This window comes from Pipra filicauda, unplaced genomic scaffold (genome assembly GCF_003945595.2).
Source record: "Pipra filicauda isolate LSUMZ 115617 unplaced genomic scaffold, ASM394559v2 scaffold173_size1550139_pilon, whole genome shotgun sequence".
NCBI classification, from domain to species: domain Eukaryota; kingdom Metazoa; phylum Chordata; class Aves; order Passeriformes; family Pipridae; genus Pipra; species Pipra filicauda.
The window spans coordinates 895441-915851 of record NW_024104251.1 but is presented as its reverse complement, the minus strand read 5'-3'; the positions used below and the strand labels follow the sequence as shown (position 1 = coordinate 915851).

Here is a 20411-nt window from a genome sequence, read left to right as displayed (position 1 = left end):
CACCTTGCCGTGGCCAACGTAGCTGTATTTGTAAATGAAGGAATTCACAATGCAGTTTCATTTATCAAAAATAAAACGAAAATGTGCGCAGGTAGCAGGACTGTTTGCTTTCCTTCTGAAATGCTGATGTATTATGTATTGGTCTTGTAATTTGAAAGCATTTTCTTCTTATTGGGTCACGTGCATCTTTGGTTTTATGACTTGCTAAAAAGATAAGACCTTTCCATACAATATCCTGTATTTCTGCTAGAAATAGCTTGTAGTGTGTTTTAGAGATTTGATTGGAATTTACATGTGAGGTACAGTAGTTCTTGCTTTGTGATCATATACACTTGTAATTTCTCAGACTAGTACGTTTTAAGGGGGGAAACCCTATTTCGTCTGAGTAGCATGTTGTGGAAAGTCTTTGTAAGTTGAAGCTGTAGTAGTGTTCACTCGTTTTGCTCTTGTGTAGACCTTGGTTCAAAGTTCATTTAGCTATCATGTAGAGGTGATTTCCATACTCCTGGCTCTAATCCACCAATAATAAGGAAAAAAAAAACCCAGATGTTTTCTCTATTTGGGTTGTATTTAAGTTTTAGAGATACGAAAGCTTTGGACAGTACAGGAAAAGTACATATATTTTAACCCTGCCTAGATGTTTCTCTGCCCTCTGAGGTGTGGATATGCCAGTGTTTACCCTGCTCTTGAATCACAGTTGTGCTGGGTCAATACTCACAGAGCCACACCTGCCCAGCAGCACAGGACCTGCTGTGCTGGCTCACCTGTTTGCAGAGTTTGAGAGTTGCTCAAGGTGTGAAGTAACGTGCCCAGGTGGAGCCAAGCATGGAAAAGGAGAGCTCTTCTTTCTAACTCGATGATTTGTACAAGTTGAGTAGCCCCTGAAGGAGTAAGAAGTTTTGACTTCAGCTCACAGCTTTGCTCTGAGCAAAGTCCTACGGTTTTGAAACAAACAAAAAACCCCAAACAAACAGACAAAAAACTGCAACCAAACACACACAAAAAACTCTAACAACAATGACAAGACAAAGCAAACAAATGAAAGCCTCACAAATCTAAGCAGGTTATAATATTACTTTATTTTATTTCCATTCTCTAGGCCATCACAGAACTAGTTTACTTACCAACATATCTGGTTTGTTGTAGTGGAAAAGAATATAGACCTTCCTTTTGCCATGTTTTTGTTTGTCAAAATAATTTATGCCCTAGTAGTAATGTCTTATAAGGGAAACATTGAATTCCTCAATACTGTTAAGATCTAATTCAGTGTAAGATAAAATTGTATCTGGAAGGAAAAAGATTTTTAATGTGGGGCAATGTTCTCTGAGATTTATTGGAACAGTTAAATTTTTTTGAGGCCCCTGAATGTTTGTGTAAAGGAGATGAAACAGGAAGAAAGAAAACAAGTGCACTTTGGTCATCCAAAGCACAGGGGTCACTGAGGTGTCTCATAAGGGACAGGCCATAGTGGCTCTTCCAATCTTGCCTACTGGCTGTTGCCTTTTTCTGTGAAGTCTTTTGACAAACTAGCTCCACATTCATTTAAATCCCTTTGCCTAGCTTTTAAATAATGGTTTGTGTTTGTGAAGGTCATAGAACAAATTCTCCTCCTTTTTATTCCTCTTTTTGTCATATGCTGTTCAGGGGAGGGGGGTTGCTGCAGTTGTGAATTGGCTCGAGGGGCAGATGTAAGATGCCAGTGCTGCAGGTGTCACCATGTAGGTATCATTCTGGTCGCTTTGGTTCACATCTGATCTGTGCACAAGCAATTCATTTATTTGAATGGCTCTGACAGAGCGATTACCCTCCATGAGTTTAATATTTCTATGTATGGGGCCCTTTGGCACTGTTCTCACATTATATTCATAACAATTAATTGCAGTGTATCACCATATACAAATGAGGGCAAACAGCAGCTTTAATTTTGTTGCTCTCGCTGTTGGTGATTCTGGATTGTGTGCACATCATACAGTTTTGTTCTATTATTGCTATTTTTTATTGCTGGCGATGGCTGCTAATGATTCTTTTTATCATAACCCTGCCTGCTTCAAATCTCATGGATGAGTCATATTATTCATCTCAAACATTATCGTTTTTAGACCACCTTTGTTATGGGTATTTATAGCAGTTAATGTTCTAATGTATTTATAGTAGTAAAGAATTTGAACGCTTACAGTTTTCACACACAAAAGCAGTTAAGTCATTTTCCTATTGTTACCTACGTATCAGAAGTCATGAATTCATGGCTTGTATCTAAAATAACACAAGATGCTCAGACTCTTTGAGGAAGATCTGATGGTCATTTCTTGATGGTCATTTCTTGCTGTTCATTTTTACTGCTACTTGTTTGTTTACGTTGTTAGCTAATGGTTTCTAAGCAGAATCCATTTCCATAAACTTTCCATAAATAAGGCAGCATAGGCATGGAAAAAAGCCATGATTGCATTTGCATGTTGTATATCTGACTTCACAGTATGAGGAATTATTTGTTATACTATCTGTGGGTTCATAAACACAAGTTGGTCTGATGTTATCAGGACATGTGTGCCGACACCCACGGTCAAATAGAAGTGACACCATTTGAACTGTTACAGCTCCAGGTAAGAGAGACATTTCCTTGGTGCCTTGATAATATTCCTCAATTCTGTACCCAACACTGCAGAACTGTTGTCCAAGTCACTGTGCTTCTCCATCAGACTTGCCTTAGTATTGATTAGCCTGAACAAATCATTCTCAGATGTCAGGAAAGGATTTTAACTTACAGAAAAACAGAGCTCTTCTGCTCCCATCTGCTGTTTGAGGTTTGATATCATAAATAGGTTGACAATTGCTACTATATTTCCATTAAGAAATACAGTGCACCAACTTCAAAGGACAGAGTTTGGCAAAGGCATCTGGTAGATGACTTGAGAGAGCTCTCAAATTGGAGTACTGAAGTGTTCTGTCCTTCAAGGGGCCTTTTTTGAATCTGAAAACACTATATAAGAAAATATTCACCTCAAGTGTCTGTGTATATTCACCAGCTTTTTGTGGAATCACAAAATGTTTTGATAGAAATTTCTTAGGTAACGAAAAGAAAGAAAAAGTTAGTTTTTCTAGCACTTATACCTGAACTTGTCCCTGTAATGTTTAATACCACACACTACGTAAAAGCAGTGCAAGCAGTGCTATGTATGTGCGTGGTTTGCAAACAAACATGCAACAGCAGCTCTTTTAAAGAAACTATAACACTATAGTTCAGTTGTAAAGTTATTAAGGGGAGTTACATTGGAAAAAAAAGGAGAGATGTGCCTAGATTTGAAGTCATTCCCTTGCTATACATCTTGCATGGGAGAATTGCACAGTAATGGGGTTATTTTTGTGAACTGGCATTTGGTATTTCCTCCGTTGAATCGGAAGAGATGTTGGACAAATGCTGTGTTTTCTCATAAAGTTCACTGCAATAGTCTTTAAAGCTTTCAGGTGTGTGGCCCTCTGAAACTGAAAGGAATAACAAGAAGAAGAGATGCTGCTCTTTCTCCTCACTGAATAGGGCAGATCTACGTAGCTGAGAACACGCTCTTTTAAATAAAACCCTTTTAAGCATTGCAAACACATGGATTGCTTGCCCACAGCTGAATCTGAGGCATAAAGGGGCTTCCATGCCTGGTTTCCTAGAGAAGGGACTCTCAGTAAAATTTGGAAGAACATTGGAGGCCTTAGGGTAAAACTTGTGGTGGTTCAGGAAGATGGATTGAGAGACTCCTAGTAGGAGTACCTATTACACAGAAGACCAGAGAGCCCATAAGGCAGCAAATTCCACAAACCTTGATAAAATTTTGATTAAAACTTTATGCTGTTTTATTGTCTTCTGAGCCTGTAACACAGGACTGCTGGAATGAGGCCCAGTAATGCTGCTGTGTAAGGCAGCCACTTACACAGTGCGCAGGAAACATTCACAGAGTAATTGCAGTAAGTTCAAGTAATTCTCTTTCTACAGCTTATATTATTTAAAATGAAGCAGCATGAGAAAGTGTCTTCTTTGTGCAGCAAATATAGTTGCTATTGTCAAAAAGGAATTCCTAAAGAAATGTAGTTTCCCAAATCAGCACAGATAAAAACCAGCTTCTTTCTGAAAAGGTCTGAGAGTCCCACATCTTTGAGTCCCTCAAATCCTTTTGTGCAAAACTCAGACCAATTATCTAGGCAACTAAGTATGTATATAAATAAGTGTGGCAACTTTCTTGTCATTGGAGGTGGATAGTTCACAGCTATTAAAAGCTTTGGTTAATATTGTAAAATTTTTGTGTAAATACGTGTACTCTGCTGCTGCCTCTTTGTTTTTTGACTGCAGTAGAACTAAATTACTTGGAACTTTAGGGAATAAAGCTGTATTTTTTTCACAAATTGATGTACATTCCTTGTCCTGAAGTTGAAGAAAGTAATTAGGTTTTAAGAAATTGACAAAAACCTACAAAATTTTCTGTGCCTTTAGAGAGCAGTAAACAGGATTGCATCTGAAATATTTTCCTGTAGCAGGCAAGTGAAGGACAGCTTAATGATCTGTGGAAGAAATAAAGTAACATTTTGCATGAAAAATGTTTATTAAATGTCATATGTTCATAAGATGAGGGAGCTATTAACAATTCATTTAATGTTTCTGTGAGGCTGATTGTATTTTACAGACCCATATTATCAAACATCCATTTGGAAATAATAGTGAAAAAAATCCCTGTAGTAATTTCTAAGAAACTCATAGACTTATTCCATCTTAATGGACACTTTGCATCATTCATTTAACCAGAATAAGATTCTTCACCCACAGAACACCTCAATCAAGTGAAATGTTTCATGCCTATGACAAGATAAATAATCTAATTCATACACATGGTTCCAAAAACTTTCCCGACCATATGTTTTGGAAGTAATGAATATGCTTTTGGGGTTTGGCAATAAATATGATTCCCCTCCTATCTCCTGTTTAGCTGTACTAGACCTTGTCACAACATAGTTGAGAAAGGACCAGTTTTGCCATTGTAGAGGTTGGCATTTTCAGAGGACTCTGCCTGACTAACTATGCCAATTGCTACTGACATTCACTGGAAGTGCTTAATGACTTAAAACATCTAAGCTCAATGCAAATAAATGCATTCAACCCCATCTCCAGCATTCCTGCAGATAAAGGCAGGTCCATCTGCAGAGGCAACGTGATGCCACTGTGCAAGCCTGGATTAGGCTTGAGAGGTTGGACCAGGATTTTATGCAGAGCAAGTCTTGGCTCTGCAGGAACCATTGTATTGGTGACACAAATGGATAGAAGAATATATTTCTCCATCGCCTAGTTCTCCCAATGGTTCCTCACTGTGGCAGTGCTGAATTCACCCACTATGCAACTGAGACTGTGGGATAAACTTAGTCACTTATATCTGCCAGGGAAAAGAATTCAAAATCGTAGAAGTAGGTCATGTAGCTACATTGGTGTTTTGTCTTTGTGTAGTGCTCAGCACTATCAGAAAACCTGGTATGTGAGGCTGGACTTTTGGAGGGCAATATAAAATAAGTGTGATGGATGGAGCCAAGAAAGGTGGGGCAGGGTGAGGGGAAGAAGAAACTTTACAGGAGATGGTAGGCTTCAGTAAGGAACAGGAACATAAAAGCAAAATGACGGGTTTTGCAATTACAATGCTAATACAGGGGTTTACTGATCTGTGAAAAATGCATAATGTCAGAGAAATCTTGAATTTTTTTTTTCTAGGAATATCTATCAGAATCATTGGTTGTAATAGTTTATGCTAATATCAGTAGTCAAGTAACCAGGCTATAATGTGCAATGTTTACTGCAGTCTCATTGTGCCAGGGGAGGTTGATCTCAGAGTGATCACACTGGTTTATCATTTTCAGCATATATTTAGAGAACACTTCATAAATAACCTTGTCACCATGAGCTATGAGGTCTATGGAGCAGCTTCATTTACATTTGATGTAGTTACTAATATTCATAGAAACAGCATTACAATTTTGGGAAATAAAAAAGGAAAGCATCTTCAAGTTGTCTGACTGGAGACAAAGTATTCTGTGTGGACACACCGTTTACATGCTGATATTCTGGGATGAATTGAAATCTTTATATGTGTTGAACACTTCTGTTGATTTATGAATGCTAAGTAAATAAGCAAAAATATATCTGTGTATAGCAGCAGCTAACATTTACCTGCTCTCTCATCTCATTGCTGAAAACAATGGGTTATTCAGAGAAAAATAAAACGTTGCATTTGTCTGACACCTGTTCCTAAACATTTTGACCTGGATCTAATACAATTCTTAAACACATTCTTCAGGTGTTTAGTGAGCTTAATAGGGTAATTTAAATAAACTCTTCATTTATTTGAAATTAGACATATTTGTTCTGCTGAATTTATAGCTACAGTAGTAAAAACCTGTACTGATTTACAATATTGTGAATATTAGTAGAGATTGTTTCACGAGGCTAAGCTCTTTTCATTAATATCCAACATAATGCCTCAAAGAGAAGTAACTTAGTCTGTTAGCTGCAGAGATGATAGTTTAAGGTCTTAAAAGTGATAGAAAAGAGGCAGGTTTAATCCTCTGAGTCTGCATGCTGCAGGTGAGGTAAATAGTGGAAATTTCCAACTTTCTTGAACCTGAAGATGGGAGCGTTGCTGTTATTTATTTGCAGAAGTTATAAACAGTCTTTCCACTTTTGTGATGAAAACCACATCCACAGGCTTTAATCACTCAAAGGGAAAGAAAATCAACAGTTTGTTCCATTATTCAGCACTGTGTATAATTTATATAACTAGAGGCTTTGCTGGATGTTTTTCAAATTTTCCTTTGTTGTGGAATTGATGGGGGAGGGGCAGAATTCTGTCCTGAGGCTGTATTATAGTCCCTTCAGAGCCGTACAAATACTCACAGCAAGCCTAGTTTTTTTCCCCCTGTGCATTTTTTTTCCCTTTAGAAAGAAACGATTAAAGCAATTAACCTTTACACATTGTCTTCAATATTTGTTCTTGCAGATTGAGGACTTTAATTTGGTTTAAAATAAAATTAATTGTATCTATACAGTTATTTACAGAATGTAAATATTTTCTCATTGTTTACACTGAGAATATAGCAGACTGTAAAGTATTTCATAGATTTACAGTAATCTTTCTTTCCTTGTTATCATTTCTTTAACTGTGATTTATAATTTTGTCAAAGCCAGACCAAGTATCTTGTATGTATTATTTTCATTATTGTGTTTTGCCATATGTGGGGCAAATTAACAATATATTCTGTATGCTTACTATTATACTAGTTAAGGTGTAGTGAACCATATTACCTATTGCAGGAAAATTTTTATCTGGAAAAATTTTAGTAGTCCTTTTTGTCAGAGGGGGTAAAAGGAGGCTCTGGGTACTAGCTGATTCGAGGTCATTCTCAGGATTTAGTTTGGTCCAATTTTAAAGGTCTGACAGAGGGAATTTTCTGTTATATCTTTCAGAGAAGATACTTTGAAAAATCAGTAGTTGAACTATCTTGCTTTTATGTTTCTTATCCTCCTGAACAGCCGCAATCAGTTTTCCAACATCCAAATGTTTTGAAGAGTACTTTTGTGTAAATTAATGACAGAAACAAATTACTAGAATTTCTCTAAAACAAACAGCAAAAAATCAAATTTTGTGTTAATAACTGAGATTTTTAAAATACATTAATACACGCTGTTGCTTTTTCTTTTTGATACTAAAAAATAAACCAACCTCTGAGAACATTAGTAGTCACTTTTACAATGTAGAGAGAAAATGGGAGCAATTCCTACTAAATAGAGAAATCCCTTGTCCCATTACTCTATGTGATCACATGCAAAGTGAAGCACCAAAAAATAACAGACTTGAGGATTCAAAAAAATCTATATTTTCATATATATATATATTTTTTTTGTAACCGTTTATGGTTTTAACTTCATTAAATATACAAATAGGCTGACAAGTGCCTACTGTCAAACAATAAAACATAACGAATAAGAGAGCAGCAGTTGGTATCTTTAAGTAGTATCCTAATCTAGCTGTCTTTGGAATTGAAGGTTTTTTCTTTATTTCTGGCAAAGTTTTATTGGTCTAATACTTAGGAGTTAAACTCTGTCCTGTTCCTTCCAGACAGATAATCTGTTCAGAGTACTCGAGCTGTCCCAGGGTAGCTTGCAGCATATTACCATGTTGCATTTTGTGTTCAAGACAATAATCTACCAAGGACAATTTAACAAATCTTCCGAGTTTATTGGAAGCGATAAATTTCATTTGCAGAGGAAAATACGTTGCTGTTGCACTGATTTCCTAAAGCTGTTTTGATGCCAAAGTCAACTTTTTCTTAGAACAGATTAAAATGTCTGCAGTGGTTTACAATGAGGACTTTCATGTCTAAGATTTTTTCATCTATAAATCAGTTAGATTTACATGTTGAGTTTATATTTCTATTGATAGTGTTAATATGACTTAAGAAAAAAGCTCCAGCAAACCACAATCCATACACAAGGCTGTATGTTTTTTTTGTGAAGCACTAAGAAATTAATCAATTAGTGACTGCAAATTAATCTTCTCATCCTTGTTATCGAGTATTCCCAGGTGTTTATGTATTTATAAAGTATAAATTGAAAGAGCTTTAATACTAGCAACAAATTTGCATAATGCACGGAGTATAAGGCACAGTATTTGTCCCACATCAACAAGAAAATACAGAAATATTCATAAAATAAAATATAAAAGTGAGTGATCTTCCTATCTGAAAAATGTATTAGTTTCTAAGAACATAACAATACCAAACAGAAAGAAGAAATCACAATAACAAAAATAAAATACTGTTGCATTATTTGGTTAATGACCCCATCTTGTGGAGCAGCACCCACGCTTCAGCACATTAATAGCTCTCATATACATTTATTTTAACTGAGTCCTTAAAGAAACTGGCATTTCTTGATGGTGAATTACTTAGCATTCCACTTGCTGTGTCCAGGGAAGTGCTCTGCAGGCAATTTGTCATTTGTGTATTATGGCTGAGTAGCAATATAACAGTTCTTTGTCACACAATGGCATGCCAGGGTCGATACTTCACATTTTAGTGTTTGGTTCAGGCTCAGGTCACCACCACAGCTCACTTCCCCCCATTGCCCTTGCTGTGTAATTCCCGGTGCCATGCCTGTGTCTCACATGGACCTGCTGACAGAGTTTCTTGCTGTTGTTAAGAGGGGGAAACCCATCTGCCAAACTGGAGCTTGCAGAATCATTTATTTGCACCACAGAGGTGCAAGTGAGAGTGATCTCTGGACTGAGTCCTGCTCACCAAGGGGCGGCCCAATGATGGTCGTAACCAGTGCCAGCCTGTGCTGCATCTGCAAGAGTTACAATTTCATTGTTTTCTATTCCCAAATAGCTGCTCACAGAGCTTGTTGAACTATGCTTAATGATTGGCAGCCTGGATATTTTATTGTAAAGATTTATCCCACTGGACATCCTTTCATCATAATCTGGGTAAATCAGCTTTGCCAGCAGTATATATTATGCTGGTTGCTGAAGTTGTTTTCCAAGCACATGAGATATTTAAAATAAATAACCTGACATGTTCCCACCCTCTTCAGTTGACCACATTTCCCAGGAAGGCTGCATATACCCTTAACTCTCAGTTATGTATGAGCCACTCAACTGTGAACTGAAACACTTTTTTTCATCTTTTTAAAGGAATATTTTGTACACACTCTTTGAGGAAGTGGTTTAACCATGTTGGTGAACTCAAAGCTGAGATTGCAGGCTGCAAATGGAAAACATGTAGAGAACATGTATAGCCCAGTTAGGAAAGGAGGATTGTTTTTTCACCTGTTCTGAATAGACTTAAAAAGATGATATTGCATGATCTTGCTTCATGTGTCAATATCCTTAGTTCCTTGGAGAACAGATTATGGTGCTTTGATCTCTGTTGTCATTTTTTAAGCTAAGCAGTTTTCAACTGCATTTTGATCTAATTTACAGAAGGATGCAAAGATGTGAATTGCATGTAGACAATATTTGCAGATTTCACAGGTACAGAAAAGTAGAGGGGAAAAAAAACAAGCTACAAATCTCTGTGAATACAGTATGTTTAATGCACTTTTGATATATCTGATCTCATGTTCTTGTAAAAATTACATTTCTGTGTCATACGTACTAGAGATGTTTGTACATGACATTTGCACATGAATGCAAGAACACAGATTAGAAGATTGCAATGTGGGATACATATATCTGTGATTTTTAATTCCATGTTTAATACCAAATGGAAAGATTCGTGTGGGTGTCACCAAATTTGCATAATATGCCTTCCCTAACACCATGCTAATGAGGTATTTATGCTATATAGCATCATCTTATGTTGTTTTCTTTTGAGATGCCTATTGTGTCTTCTGCATGAAAATAAATATGGGGTTTAGCAACTGTTATATAGGTTTGTGTGCTAAATGAACTGAGCTGATGCTTGATGCCTCCTCCTTGAAGGATTGAAATGTTGTAAAAGGTGAACACTTCCAGCATTTTGAACAGAAATAGGTACCAGAGTTGGTAATAAAGTAAAATGTTTAACTGTTTGTTTATTTTAGAAAATCTTTTTATTTGCTGTGTAGTTCTTAGTTCTTAAGTGGACTTTTGAAAGTTGCAGTACATTAGTTAATGGGACCAAATGTTTCACAAATCTCCCAATAGTACCTCTCAGCTCCAAGCACGAGCCAACATATCAGTCTTTCTTGTACCCACTCTGCTCTTTTCCTGCTGCTTTCCTCTCCGCACACATTGCGCTTGGAAACTTTGGCAAAATCATATATTAATCTGTGCTGTTTTAAGGAAAAAAATAGTTTAAATATTTATCTTTTATTATATTTTGAAGAGAAATACTGCATTTTCATCAGGGGGAAAAACCTCAAACAAAACAAAGCAAAACAAACCTTCTTTGTTCTTTATAAAGCCAATTGTTACCTTTAAAGGAAAAGCAAAATATTTCAAGTCTAGTGTGGGAGAGAACTGCATTTTGCTGCCTTTCTGAGTTTCTGACCTTCCACAGTCTGGACTCCTTTTACACTCAGTTCTGAGAAGTCAGTTAACACCTTTTCTACAGTCCTGCCCCTGCAGGATGGAGAGTTTGTTATTATTTAATTGCATATCGACTTATACATACTTCCCAATGACTTAAAATTGAGTGACTGTTTTATGTAAATTTAAATCACCTTTGCTCTAAAACATCTGTCCATTAAAGACATATATCCTAATTCCTCATGTGAAAAAAGGATCCTGAGATATTTAAAGGTCCATGTGGTAATTCAGTCAATATTCTAAAAGCATTAACACTTTTACTTCAGTTCTAAATGTCTTGAAATTATTGCATCATACCTGTCCGATGGCTAAGTAGGGAACCTGGCTGCTCTTTCCTGAAGTCAGATTTTCTGTTGTACAGCAGTTAGCAGATCTGCAGTCACGTTGGGTGCAAGTGTGGCTGCTGTGCTATGATGAGAGCTGCAAAACTCAGTAAAAGCCTTCCATTCATCTCTTTGGGTTTTGATCTCTGTCAGTGAAAATGAAAGCAAGAACCTTGTCTAACTAACGGCAGTAGTTAGCATGTTGAGAGAGGAGTTTCAGGAGGATGAGAAAATGAAATCCCTTTAGGTGACTGGCTTGAGGCACTTAGTTGAATATAAAGTAAAGGCGTTCCTCTCCTTCCCCAAATACACTTCCCTTCTTGTGACAGTTGAGTGCCCTGAATTCTTGCCTTAGGATTGCCCTTCAAAGGGCAGGGCTGTGCCTTTCATTTGGACCAGTACCCAGCCAACGGGCCCCTGACCCCACATTGCGTCTTGCAGCACTGCCACAGAAATACTGAATGATACTGCTGATGATAAAGGTTATATTTGCATTTTAGTCTGTTTCTAACATTTCCGTCTCTTTTCTCTTTTCTCTTTTACATGCTTTCGTGGGTACAGCAGACCATTTAGGAATTGAATTCATGGGTAAGTTTTAATTTCTCTTCCTTTCGCTTCTCATATTTGTCTTGGTACCTGAAGAACCAAAGAACATGGAAGTTAATGGGAGGACTCCCATGACCTCCATCAGTGGGTTTTGGATTGGGCTCCTGTTATTTTTACCCGTTACATTTGAAATAATATGAAGGTTTAATTTTTCTCTTGTCCACTGCTATAGAGCTTAAAAACTTCATAATAATGTTTTAGTATTTCATTGGTATTTAATGAAACATAACGTAAACATTATGTGGCCATATCATGACAAATGAGGAATAATATTCCATATAAGATTTCAGGGTAGAGTTAATGCCTATTTTCATGTAAAGAAAAGTAAATTTTAAATTAGAATTTCTTATTATTTTTAAAGAATTTCGTGTTGATTACAATATTAAATTTAACTAGGTTTAATAAGAAACATTTCATCTCAATAATGAATCAATCTTATAATAATAAGAAACATTTTCATCTCAAGTCAAAGAAAAGGGACAAAGATCCATAATTCAGTGAAATAAGTTAACTTGGTTAGGAAAAAGCTAAAGCAGGAGTGTATAATTGCTTCTTACAATTTTGGAAAGGAAAATATTAAGTTCTGTTGGCTGAGTTGCTGCTCTTTGATGTATTCGTAGCCTAATGAAATGATAGGCTTAACAGGTCACCACTTCATCTCTCAGCTGGTGATCTTCAGAGAGCAAGATAACTTCTTGAGGAAGCTGAGATTCATCCTTAACAGTTACTGGTCTGTTGCATCCTATGTATAAAAACAGCTTGGATAAACCATTAAATATGACTGAAAACACTATAATAAAAAGCTTGCAAATTCCTATTTAAGTAATTTAAAAATACTTTTATTTTATTGTTTCCCTATATTAAGTTTTACTGAATTTCTTTTAGGTTTTAAAAACAAGAGTCTGATAGCCTATCCATTTTAAGTGGCAATATGGGGATTTTACTGACCAGTTAAGTATAAATTGTCAAGAAACCAATATGGTGATGAGTATTAACTGCGTGGCTGGCTGCATTAACTAGAGGATAACCAGCAGGTTGAGGGATTTTTTTCTTCTGCTTTTGGACTTGTGTCATACCTAGAGCACTGTTTTCTCTAGAGAACTGGTTTTGTGATCTCCAGAAGTTTTATTTTTCACTTCATTTTATATGAAGCTTGAAAAGTGCCAGTGGAATCGATGCAGGTGTTTTCACAGACTTAGTGGACAAGCACAACTGGGAAATGGTTACTTTAAAGGCTCTGCATATATCCCAGCTTTCCTGCTAACTTAAATTGTGAGCAGCAGTCTTGAGGCATACAAGCTGAAGGACAAGCATATACATAAAAGAAACTGGATAAGGAATTTAGATATATAGGATTCTTACAGTGAACCTTTCCATAAGAAGCAAAAAAGTGTTACCAGGAGGCAAAGCTGAATTATTTTAACTTTATTTCGAGTCTTTTGGTTTCTTCTTTTTTCTTAAGACGTCTCTTTAAGGCTTGAACTAAAGCCAGTCCCTGAAGTCTTGGCTCAGAGTAGTCCTCTCATATGAGTAACTTTCAAATATTCTTAGTTAATATTGGAACAGATCCTGATGGTATAGAAGTTAATGGAATCTTTTGTCTCAAGCCTGAAAAGATGATGAAAGCAGCCTAAAATGAAGCTTCAAGTTGTTTTCTGTGGGCTAGAAAAATAAAGCTGCAGAATTGTATTCAAAAGTGAAATAAATGCTTGTGCTTCCTAAATCCTCCTCTATATGAAGATTTACTTTAGGAAGTGTGAGCATGTATGGAATCATTACTGTACACGTATGCAAAGTACAAATCCCCACCCTCTATATCATAGTGCTGGTGACAATATACTCATCAAATTAGGGACACTCATGCAAAGCCTCTTTGATGAGTTTACTTCTGTACTGTAGAAAATAATGGCAATTAGTGCAAAGAGTGTTTTCCATTTACAAAAAATAACAATGTGTAGATGCTGCAGAGTTTAGCTTTGTTTGTACATGATTCAGGGAACCCTCTTTCTAATGTTTTCGTTGTATTTGTGGACTCGGTTCCCTTAGGAATTCCATTTCCATCATCATCTTCCAGAAATTTTGCTTGAAAACCGTGTAAACCTGGATTGCCAGGGAAAGTTGAACTCCTACGACAATAGGCAAAGCTGAAATCTTACATAGGTAGGAACATCTGTCTATAGGGGTACCCCAGGGGACAGATGAAATGTACACTAACTACACATCTAGTTTAGTGTACATTTGCCAAGGAAAGCAGAGAAGGGTAGTTATTCCGCTTTTTTTTGCTAGACGATAAAGGATCACTGAAGTGTACATACCTACCCAGTACTTTTACTGTCCTGTTAGGCATCTGTTCTCCTTGAATTTGTGTATGCTTTTATGAACCTATCTTCCCCCACAAGCTCCTGTGGCAGCCCATTCCAGAGCTCAGTAGAGGCTGTATGCATTGCTTTTTCATTTCCTGTTGAAATCTGCTTCCTACTAGATCCTTAGTCCTCACACACAGTACTTTGATAACAAGAGTTATGTGTTCAGTTTATGTACCACACTGATTTTTGTGTTAACTTCTCTCATGGTCTCACACCTCCTTCTCCACCTGGGTATTCTCAGGCTTATGTTCCATACAATATTCAATATTGTTCATTACAAAATTTGAACACCTGACGCTTTAATATTGCTGCTGATGTTGGTTTGCACTATCTGCTTCTTTGTATGAATAGCAGAGATGAAGGCAGGCATATTAACGTGGCATATCTGTTTTAAATTGTTGCAAATGTAGCAATTAATGTACAGTTCTGATGTATTCATGTGCAGCTCCTCTTGAATTAAATGAAAGCCAAGTACGTGTTCAAGGGACACTGTATCCTTAAAAATGTGGATTTAAGTATTGTGATCAGAGTGGTCAAGTTTTATGAAATTTCTGGTGATAAGGAGATGATTTATGCTTTCTAGTATCTCAAAGAAAAAAATAAAAAAAAGTCTTGTGTCTGATACTTATCAATTCCATTTCCATCTCTGATGCGATCTGCTGGAGAGACATTGTGCGAGGTCTTTTAATCTGTCTGTGCTTTAAATTCTTGGTTACAGTAAATTTTGTCAGGCTTTCTGCATTTAGGTTCCTCGGCTCTTTGGGGAATTTCTTTCAGTAACACAGAAACTATTTCTTCCTCTCAAGAGAGTGAAGACCTCACTGTCTCCTTGCCTGTGGTCCCTGGTTCCTCGTAAGGGAGCACAGTGATGAGTGGGAGAACGTTGCACAGCTCACACAGGAGGGCAGTGCACCTGGTCTGTGTTGGTGTACGTGTCTGCATGGTCCCTGATGTCTCAACAATGGTGATGCGGGGGGGGTTATTTAAATTTCCAACACAGAACTAGATAAAAGTTGCCTCAATGTTCCTACAAACTGGAAAGCTACTAATTGTATCAACAATTTCACGTCAGTGGAAAGCGGGGTGGCTCTTGGTAATGTTTATGTGAGCAAGAGAGATCGTATATCTTGAAAGAAACAGCTTTTATTCAATGAAAAAACTAAATGATGTATTGTTAGCATTAGATAGCATGGGGATACAAGTATCTACAGCTTACTATCATTTTTTGACCTAGGTGGTCTGAATGGTTTACTTTTCTGATGGAAAATTTTTTGAAGCCAAATATCTCTGATAGCAAACGTGATCACTTAGGTGCAACAGGTAGCAGCTGAAAGCTGAGTTGTGCCAACTGACCTCATGCATGTTGTCCCAGCTGCAGAGTAAAATCATTGCCTGAGAGCAACCTTTGAACCTGAGAGTCATCTTTGGAAATGAGTGTTCTGAGCTGCAAGTCAGTACCTGGGACAAGGAGGTGTCTAAACTAATTTCTTACACTGCGAATGAGTAGAGTTAAGGCATGTTAAAGGATGAAACATGACGGTGAATGAGTATTGGAATAACCTGCTACAACACATGAACAAGTATGACTGTTTCAGCAATTCCCCCACACATCTAATCTGATGATCCAGAATCTTTATCTTTTATTCTGTGGCACTAATTTATGATGGATACAGTTGAAAGTAAAATGCTTCAATAAAGTGTAACAGCCAGGTTACTGCAGTTTTGATGGAAATACAGTCATAACATGAAGTAGTCTTCATCCTTGGGCTGCTTGGCAGTTAAACCACTAACAATGGTAAACAATTTTGATGCGATAACCTGAATCTCCCCATGTGGGAATTACAAAAATGATATAGTGGTTGCTATAGTTAGTCACTACTTTTAACTTCTTTATACTTGGGCCTTATACAGAAAATTAATATTTTTCCTTAGAACTACTTATCTTTTCTCAAAAAATCAGAACAATCTTCACTGAAATCAATGGAGTATGAATGATACATAATACCTTGTAAGTGCTGAATTATTAAATAGCATTTAATTGGGCAGAGCAATGAAGTAACTCAAGAATGGGATCCTACTAAAATTTATATATCTCCTTGCAAGGACTACAGTGTGAAATGTATTCAGTTTTCTGTACTCTGACCAGCTGTTACTACTGGAGAGGATGGTGCATGCTGTATTTTCACTGTGCTGATTCTCACTCCTTCCTCATTGTGATAATGTGTACCTAAGACTCTGGGAACACATGATCCAGTTAACCAAGTGGATTCTGTGACCTTGTGTCATGCACTGCGACAGATGCATTTTGATTTTTTTTCAAACTGCAAAAGTTGGTTTTGCTGATGGGCAGGATAAGCAGGATTGCAACAACCTTGTATTTTTCCTGTTTGCGAGAAATAAAATAAAATAAAGTGGTAAAGTTCATTAGTTCCTGCACATCTCAAAAAATGTTGAGCTGGTGAGCTCTCCTCTGAAAATCAATGTCTTGTAGCAGCAGCCAGATAATGAAAATAAATAACCAGGGTGTGCATGGATGGTCCTTGTCTTAGTTACCATTTAGCAGCTCTTATCTGTTATGAAAACCTGTAATGGTCCAGTCCTCACTGGAAGGGAGGATGAGCATTCAATTACGTGAGCAAAGAATGTATTTGTTCTAAAGGATATATGTTTAAAAAATAAAGTTCAGTTTTCCCTGTATTCCTTTTTAAAAATATAAAGCAGGCTGATCTTGTTCTAGTATATGGCACACTGAATATTTTTATGCTCTTGTTTGCACAAAGTCTATTACTAGATCACAGTCATCCCCCAGAATTATGAAAGCATATCCGTCTAATAATTATATTGTTATTGATCATAAATAATTTAAAATTAATCATAATAATTGAAAATATTTCATCTGCACTCCTTCAGTAAATTCGTGAAGAACTAAGAAGGGCTATTTTGATAGGCATTGATACTTGAAATGTTTACTACTGTTGTCATCGCTCCTTGAATCCCTTTGTTCTTCATTCTGCCCCAAATTTTCATTACCTTCTTCTGATTTTATCTTTTCAAATTCAGTAAAGGCTTTGCTCTTAGGACCTTTTCAAAATTCAGTAAAGGCTTTGCTCTTGGGACTTTGTCTTTCTGTTTGCTTTATGAAATACCTGTCCTTTTTAAGTATGCTGCAAAATAACAATAGTATCCTGAGGCATGAAATGGCTTGAGATCCTCAACACTTTCCACTGGATTCTTTTAGCTGGGAAGACGAGTCATTTGTCATCTCTGGAGAAAAGAGACAAGAGCACCAGAAGAGAGGTTTTATAGGAACAGGTGATGTCTGTGTGTTCTAAGAGTAACGGAGGAAGCAGAGGTTCCTCAGGGGCTGCAGAAAGCTCTGCCAGTGGTTGTACCTGTTTAGGAAAACATGCCTCTTAAATGAAAGTCAGTGTGCATTTGGTGAATAAGTTGCAGGCTGCCTCACATCTTGGCTCAGTTTGGGCCATATGGTTTAGTTGAGAGGGAGAGATTTTTACCTAAGTGTTTTGTGACCTAGCTGCCATCTTGGTGCAGAGCTACTGTCTTTTCTTGGTATATCATTTTTCCAATTTATCTTCATTTTCTGTACTAGCAATCAACTGGTTGAATTAACTTGTGTTTTTTTTAAAAAGGCAAGACTAAGATTCACCATGTGGTTAACTTATGTGTGGTTAATTGCCTATAATGCTTTATCAAAATAGTAACTCTGTGAACTGGGTGGATAAAATAATGTTAATATATGTAACTTTGGTGACTTTCCTCAGTGTTTGATTTCTGCTGCTCTCTCTAACTGAACTTTCTGATCACTTGTGATGGAACTTACAGAAATATTAAAAAGAAAAATAAAAAAAATTGATAACACAGTATACTGACAAGTTTAGAAAGCCAGAGTTGGGTTTCTCTGTTTTCATGGGGGCCAGGTTGGGAGGAGGCACTGGTTGCACTGAGGTATCAGTTCACAGAAGTGAGTATGCATCATCCATAATGCTACATATAACCATTAGTCTGTCTCTTCCAAGGTGAATGTGTGCTGAGTTTCGTTATGTGCTGATTGTGGGGTACTGGTAAGGTCAAAGTGTTATCTGTGGATTAGAAAAGAATTTGTGAAGCCTCAAATGTATAAGCCTCCTGGTAAGTTTCTGTGTACCTCCTAGTGCCAGGTACAAGCCTCATCTGCATGATGATGCCAGCTTCAGGAACATTCATGCTGTCTTGGCGCCTCAGGGAGAAAGGATGTGTGCTTCAAGGCTGGGTTTCAACCGAGGACACAGCATCTCATCTGCATACAGAGGGGCTTTGCTGTATTATATCTCTGTGTACACATATCATGGTGCATTCTGGTTTGAGATTAGGCTTGTGCCCTAGGCTCCTGCAGGGCTGGTGTATCTCAGAGGTAAACACTTTTTATCATGAAATACGGGTAATTGGATGGCTTCAACACTGAACAGACAGCTGTGTATTTAAATGTGACCTTATACCCAGTCAGTTCATAACCTGCATTTTGAATACGGTATTTAGGTAAATGTTTCACTGAGCTTGAGGAATTGTTAAAAGCGACACCACAAGGGTATGCTAATGTAATTAGATGACTTGCAGTGTATTTGGCCCTGTTTGGGCTCAGTTGCAGTTCAACCAGATGCAAAAATCTGTAGACAGTAACTTGTATGCTACTGAAACAAGCCTAGCCGGACAAAGGTGAGATCCACATGTCAAAGGTGGTGGTAGAGGCAGCTGCCAGAAGATTTGCCAGTGAGACTTCGTATTTCCAGTTGAGAGAGGACCTTGGAGGAGGCTTCAAAGCAGTAAGTACAACTGGGACATGTCCATGAGAACTTGGCATCCATTGTTAGGCTGCTGGGGTGGGGTTTTTTTATTAGTAGGAGGTTGTTCACTGTGTGTTGAAGTTACATTGCTACAGGAGGAGAGGCTCCAAATGCCCAATCTGCACCACATTTATGCAGCCGGAGTGAATCAGTGTTACTTTGTCCTTTTCCTACTTGAAGGTGCTGTGTAGATGTCAAGTCCCATTCAGTAAATGATGCAAGGATTTGGAAAGCAGAAGGTAAGTATCTCAATAAATGCTCCATGACAACAGTGTGCTTGTGATGTATATTACAATTGTATTGAGAAATCAATGTTTTTGACAGTGAACTAAATCTTTCTGTGTCCTCTATGCCTAGAACGGGTAGAGATGGTGCCCTGCCAGTAATTGCTGGAAGCGGAGGAGAAGGGTAAGCAGTGTGGAAAAATTGGCAATGCTCTGTGTAGAGCACTAAGTTATTTTTTCATGCGCTTCCTTTTCTTTTCTTTTGCAGGAGCGGTAGGATATTGGCACGTGGAGAAGTGCAGAGATATTCCTACTCTGGCTGATTGTTTTTAATAAAGTTATTTTTATAGTAATTGAAAATTGTCTCGTGATCCCCTTTCCTGCATCAATTTATCCTCGTTTCGTACATGTCTCTGCTGAAAAACGCTGTTTATCCAGTTGCCAAAGGCAAGAGCCCAACAGTTTTCTGGGAAACGAGTGTGAGCAGCAGAAAACAAGTGGGGGGAAACAAGTACTGTGTATGAGCGTGGAGGTATTGTTTTTGTATGCTCAATTCTTAACATCAGTTATGATAATCACAGAATCGCAAACTGTTGCATGCAAATGACATCAAAAAGGTAACTTTTTTGTTAACCACTGCTGACTTTTCTTCTTTGAATGGTTAAATAAATCACCATGAGGTATTTTCATGTAGTATGAATTCAGAATTTTCAGACACCATTTGGACCATGTTTGTATAATTTACTCACTACAGTTACTTTTATTTCATCAGTCATCCAGTAATTCTCATATGAATTGATGTAATCTTTTTTTTTATTTTTATGATAAATTAATTATGTACTACTCCATGCCTGCATTAGCAAGTAAACTCTATTGTAATATAGTATTTCTCTATGGTTATTCTTTTACATCTCTTGGTAATTTTGCATTTAACATTCAAATTGAAAGGAAAATCAAAATGGAA

At 37.2% G+C, this 20411-nt stretch overlaps 1 protein-coding gene and 1 long non-coding RNA gene across 4 annotated transcripts in view; both read left to right on the top strand.

Annotated features, from left to right (window-relative positions):
- NRG3 (neuregulin 3) overlaps positions 1 to 20411 on the top strand; it is a 368049-nt gene that overhangs the window by 289125 nt on the left and 58513 nt on the right. For 2 of the 3 annotated variants that reach the window (XR_003540610.2, XM_027720664.2), the window contains exon 4: positions 11972 to 11998. Coding sequence is in view for 2 of the 3 variants with exons in the window: in XM_027720664.2 (XP_027576465.1) it covers positions 11972 to 11998 (27 nt within the window). In the remaining variant the exon portion in view is untranslated. The remainder of the gene's footprint in view (positions 1 to 11971; positions 11999 to 20411) is intronic. The other variant, XM_027720665.2, reaches the window with a different exon arrangement.
- On the top strand, positions 17317 to 20296 carry LOC113987676. Its single transcript, XR_003540611.2, has 3 exons — positions 17317 to 19462; positions 19581 to 19631; positions 19716 to 20296. It is a non-coding gene; the product is annotated as an uncharacterized LOC113987676 (long non-coding RNA).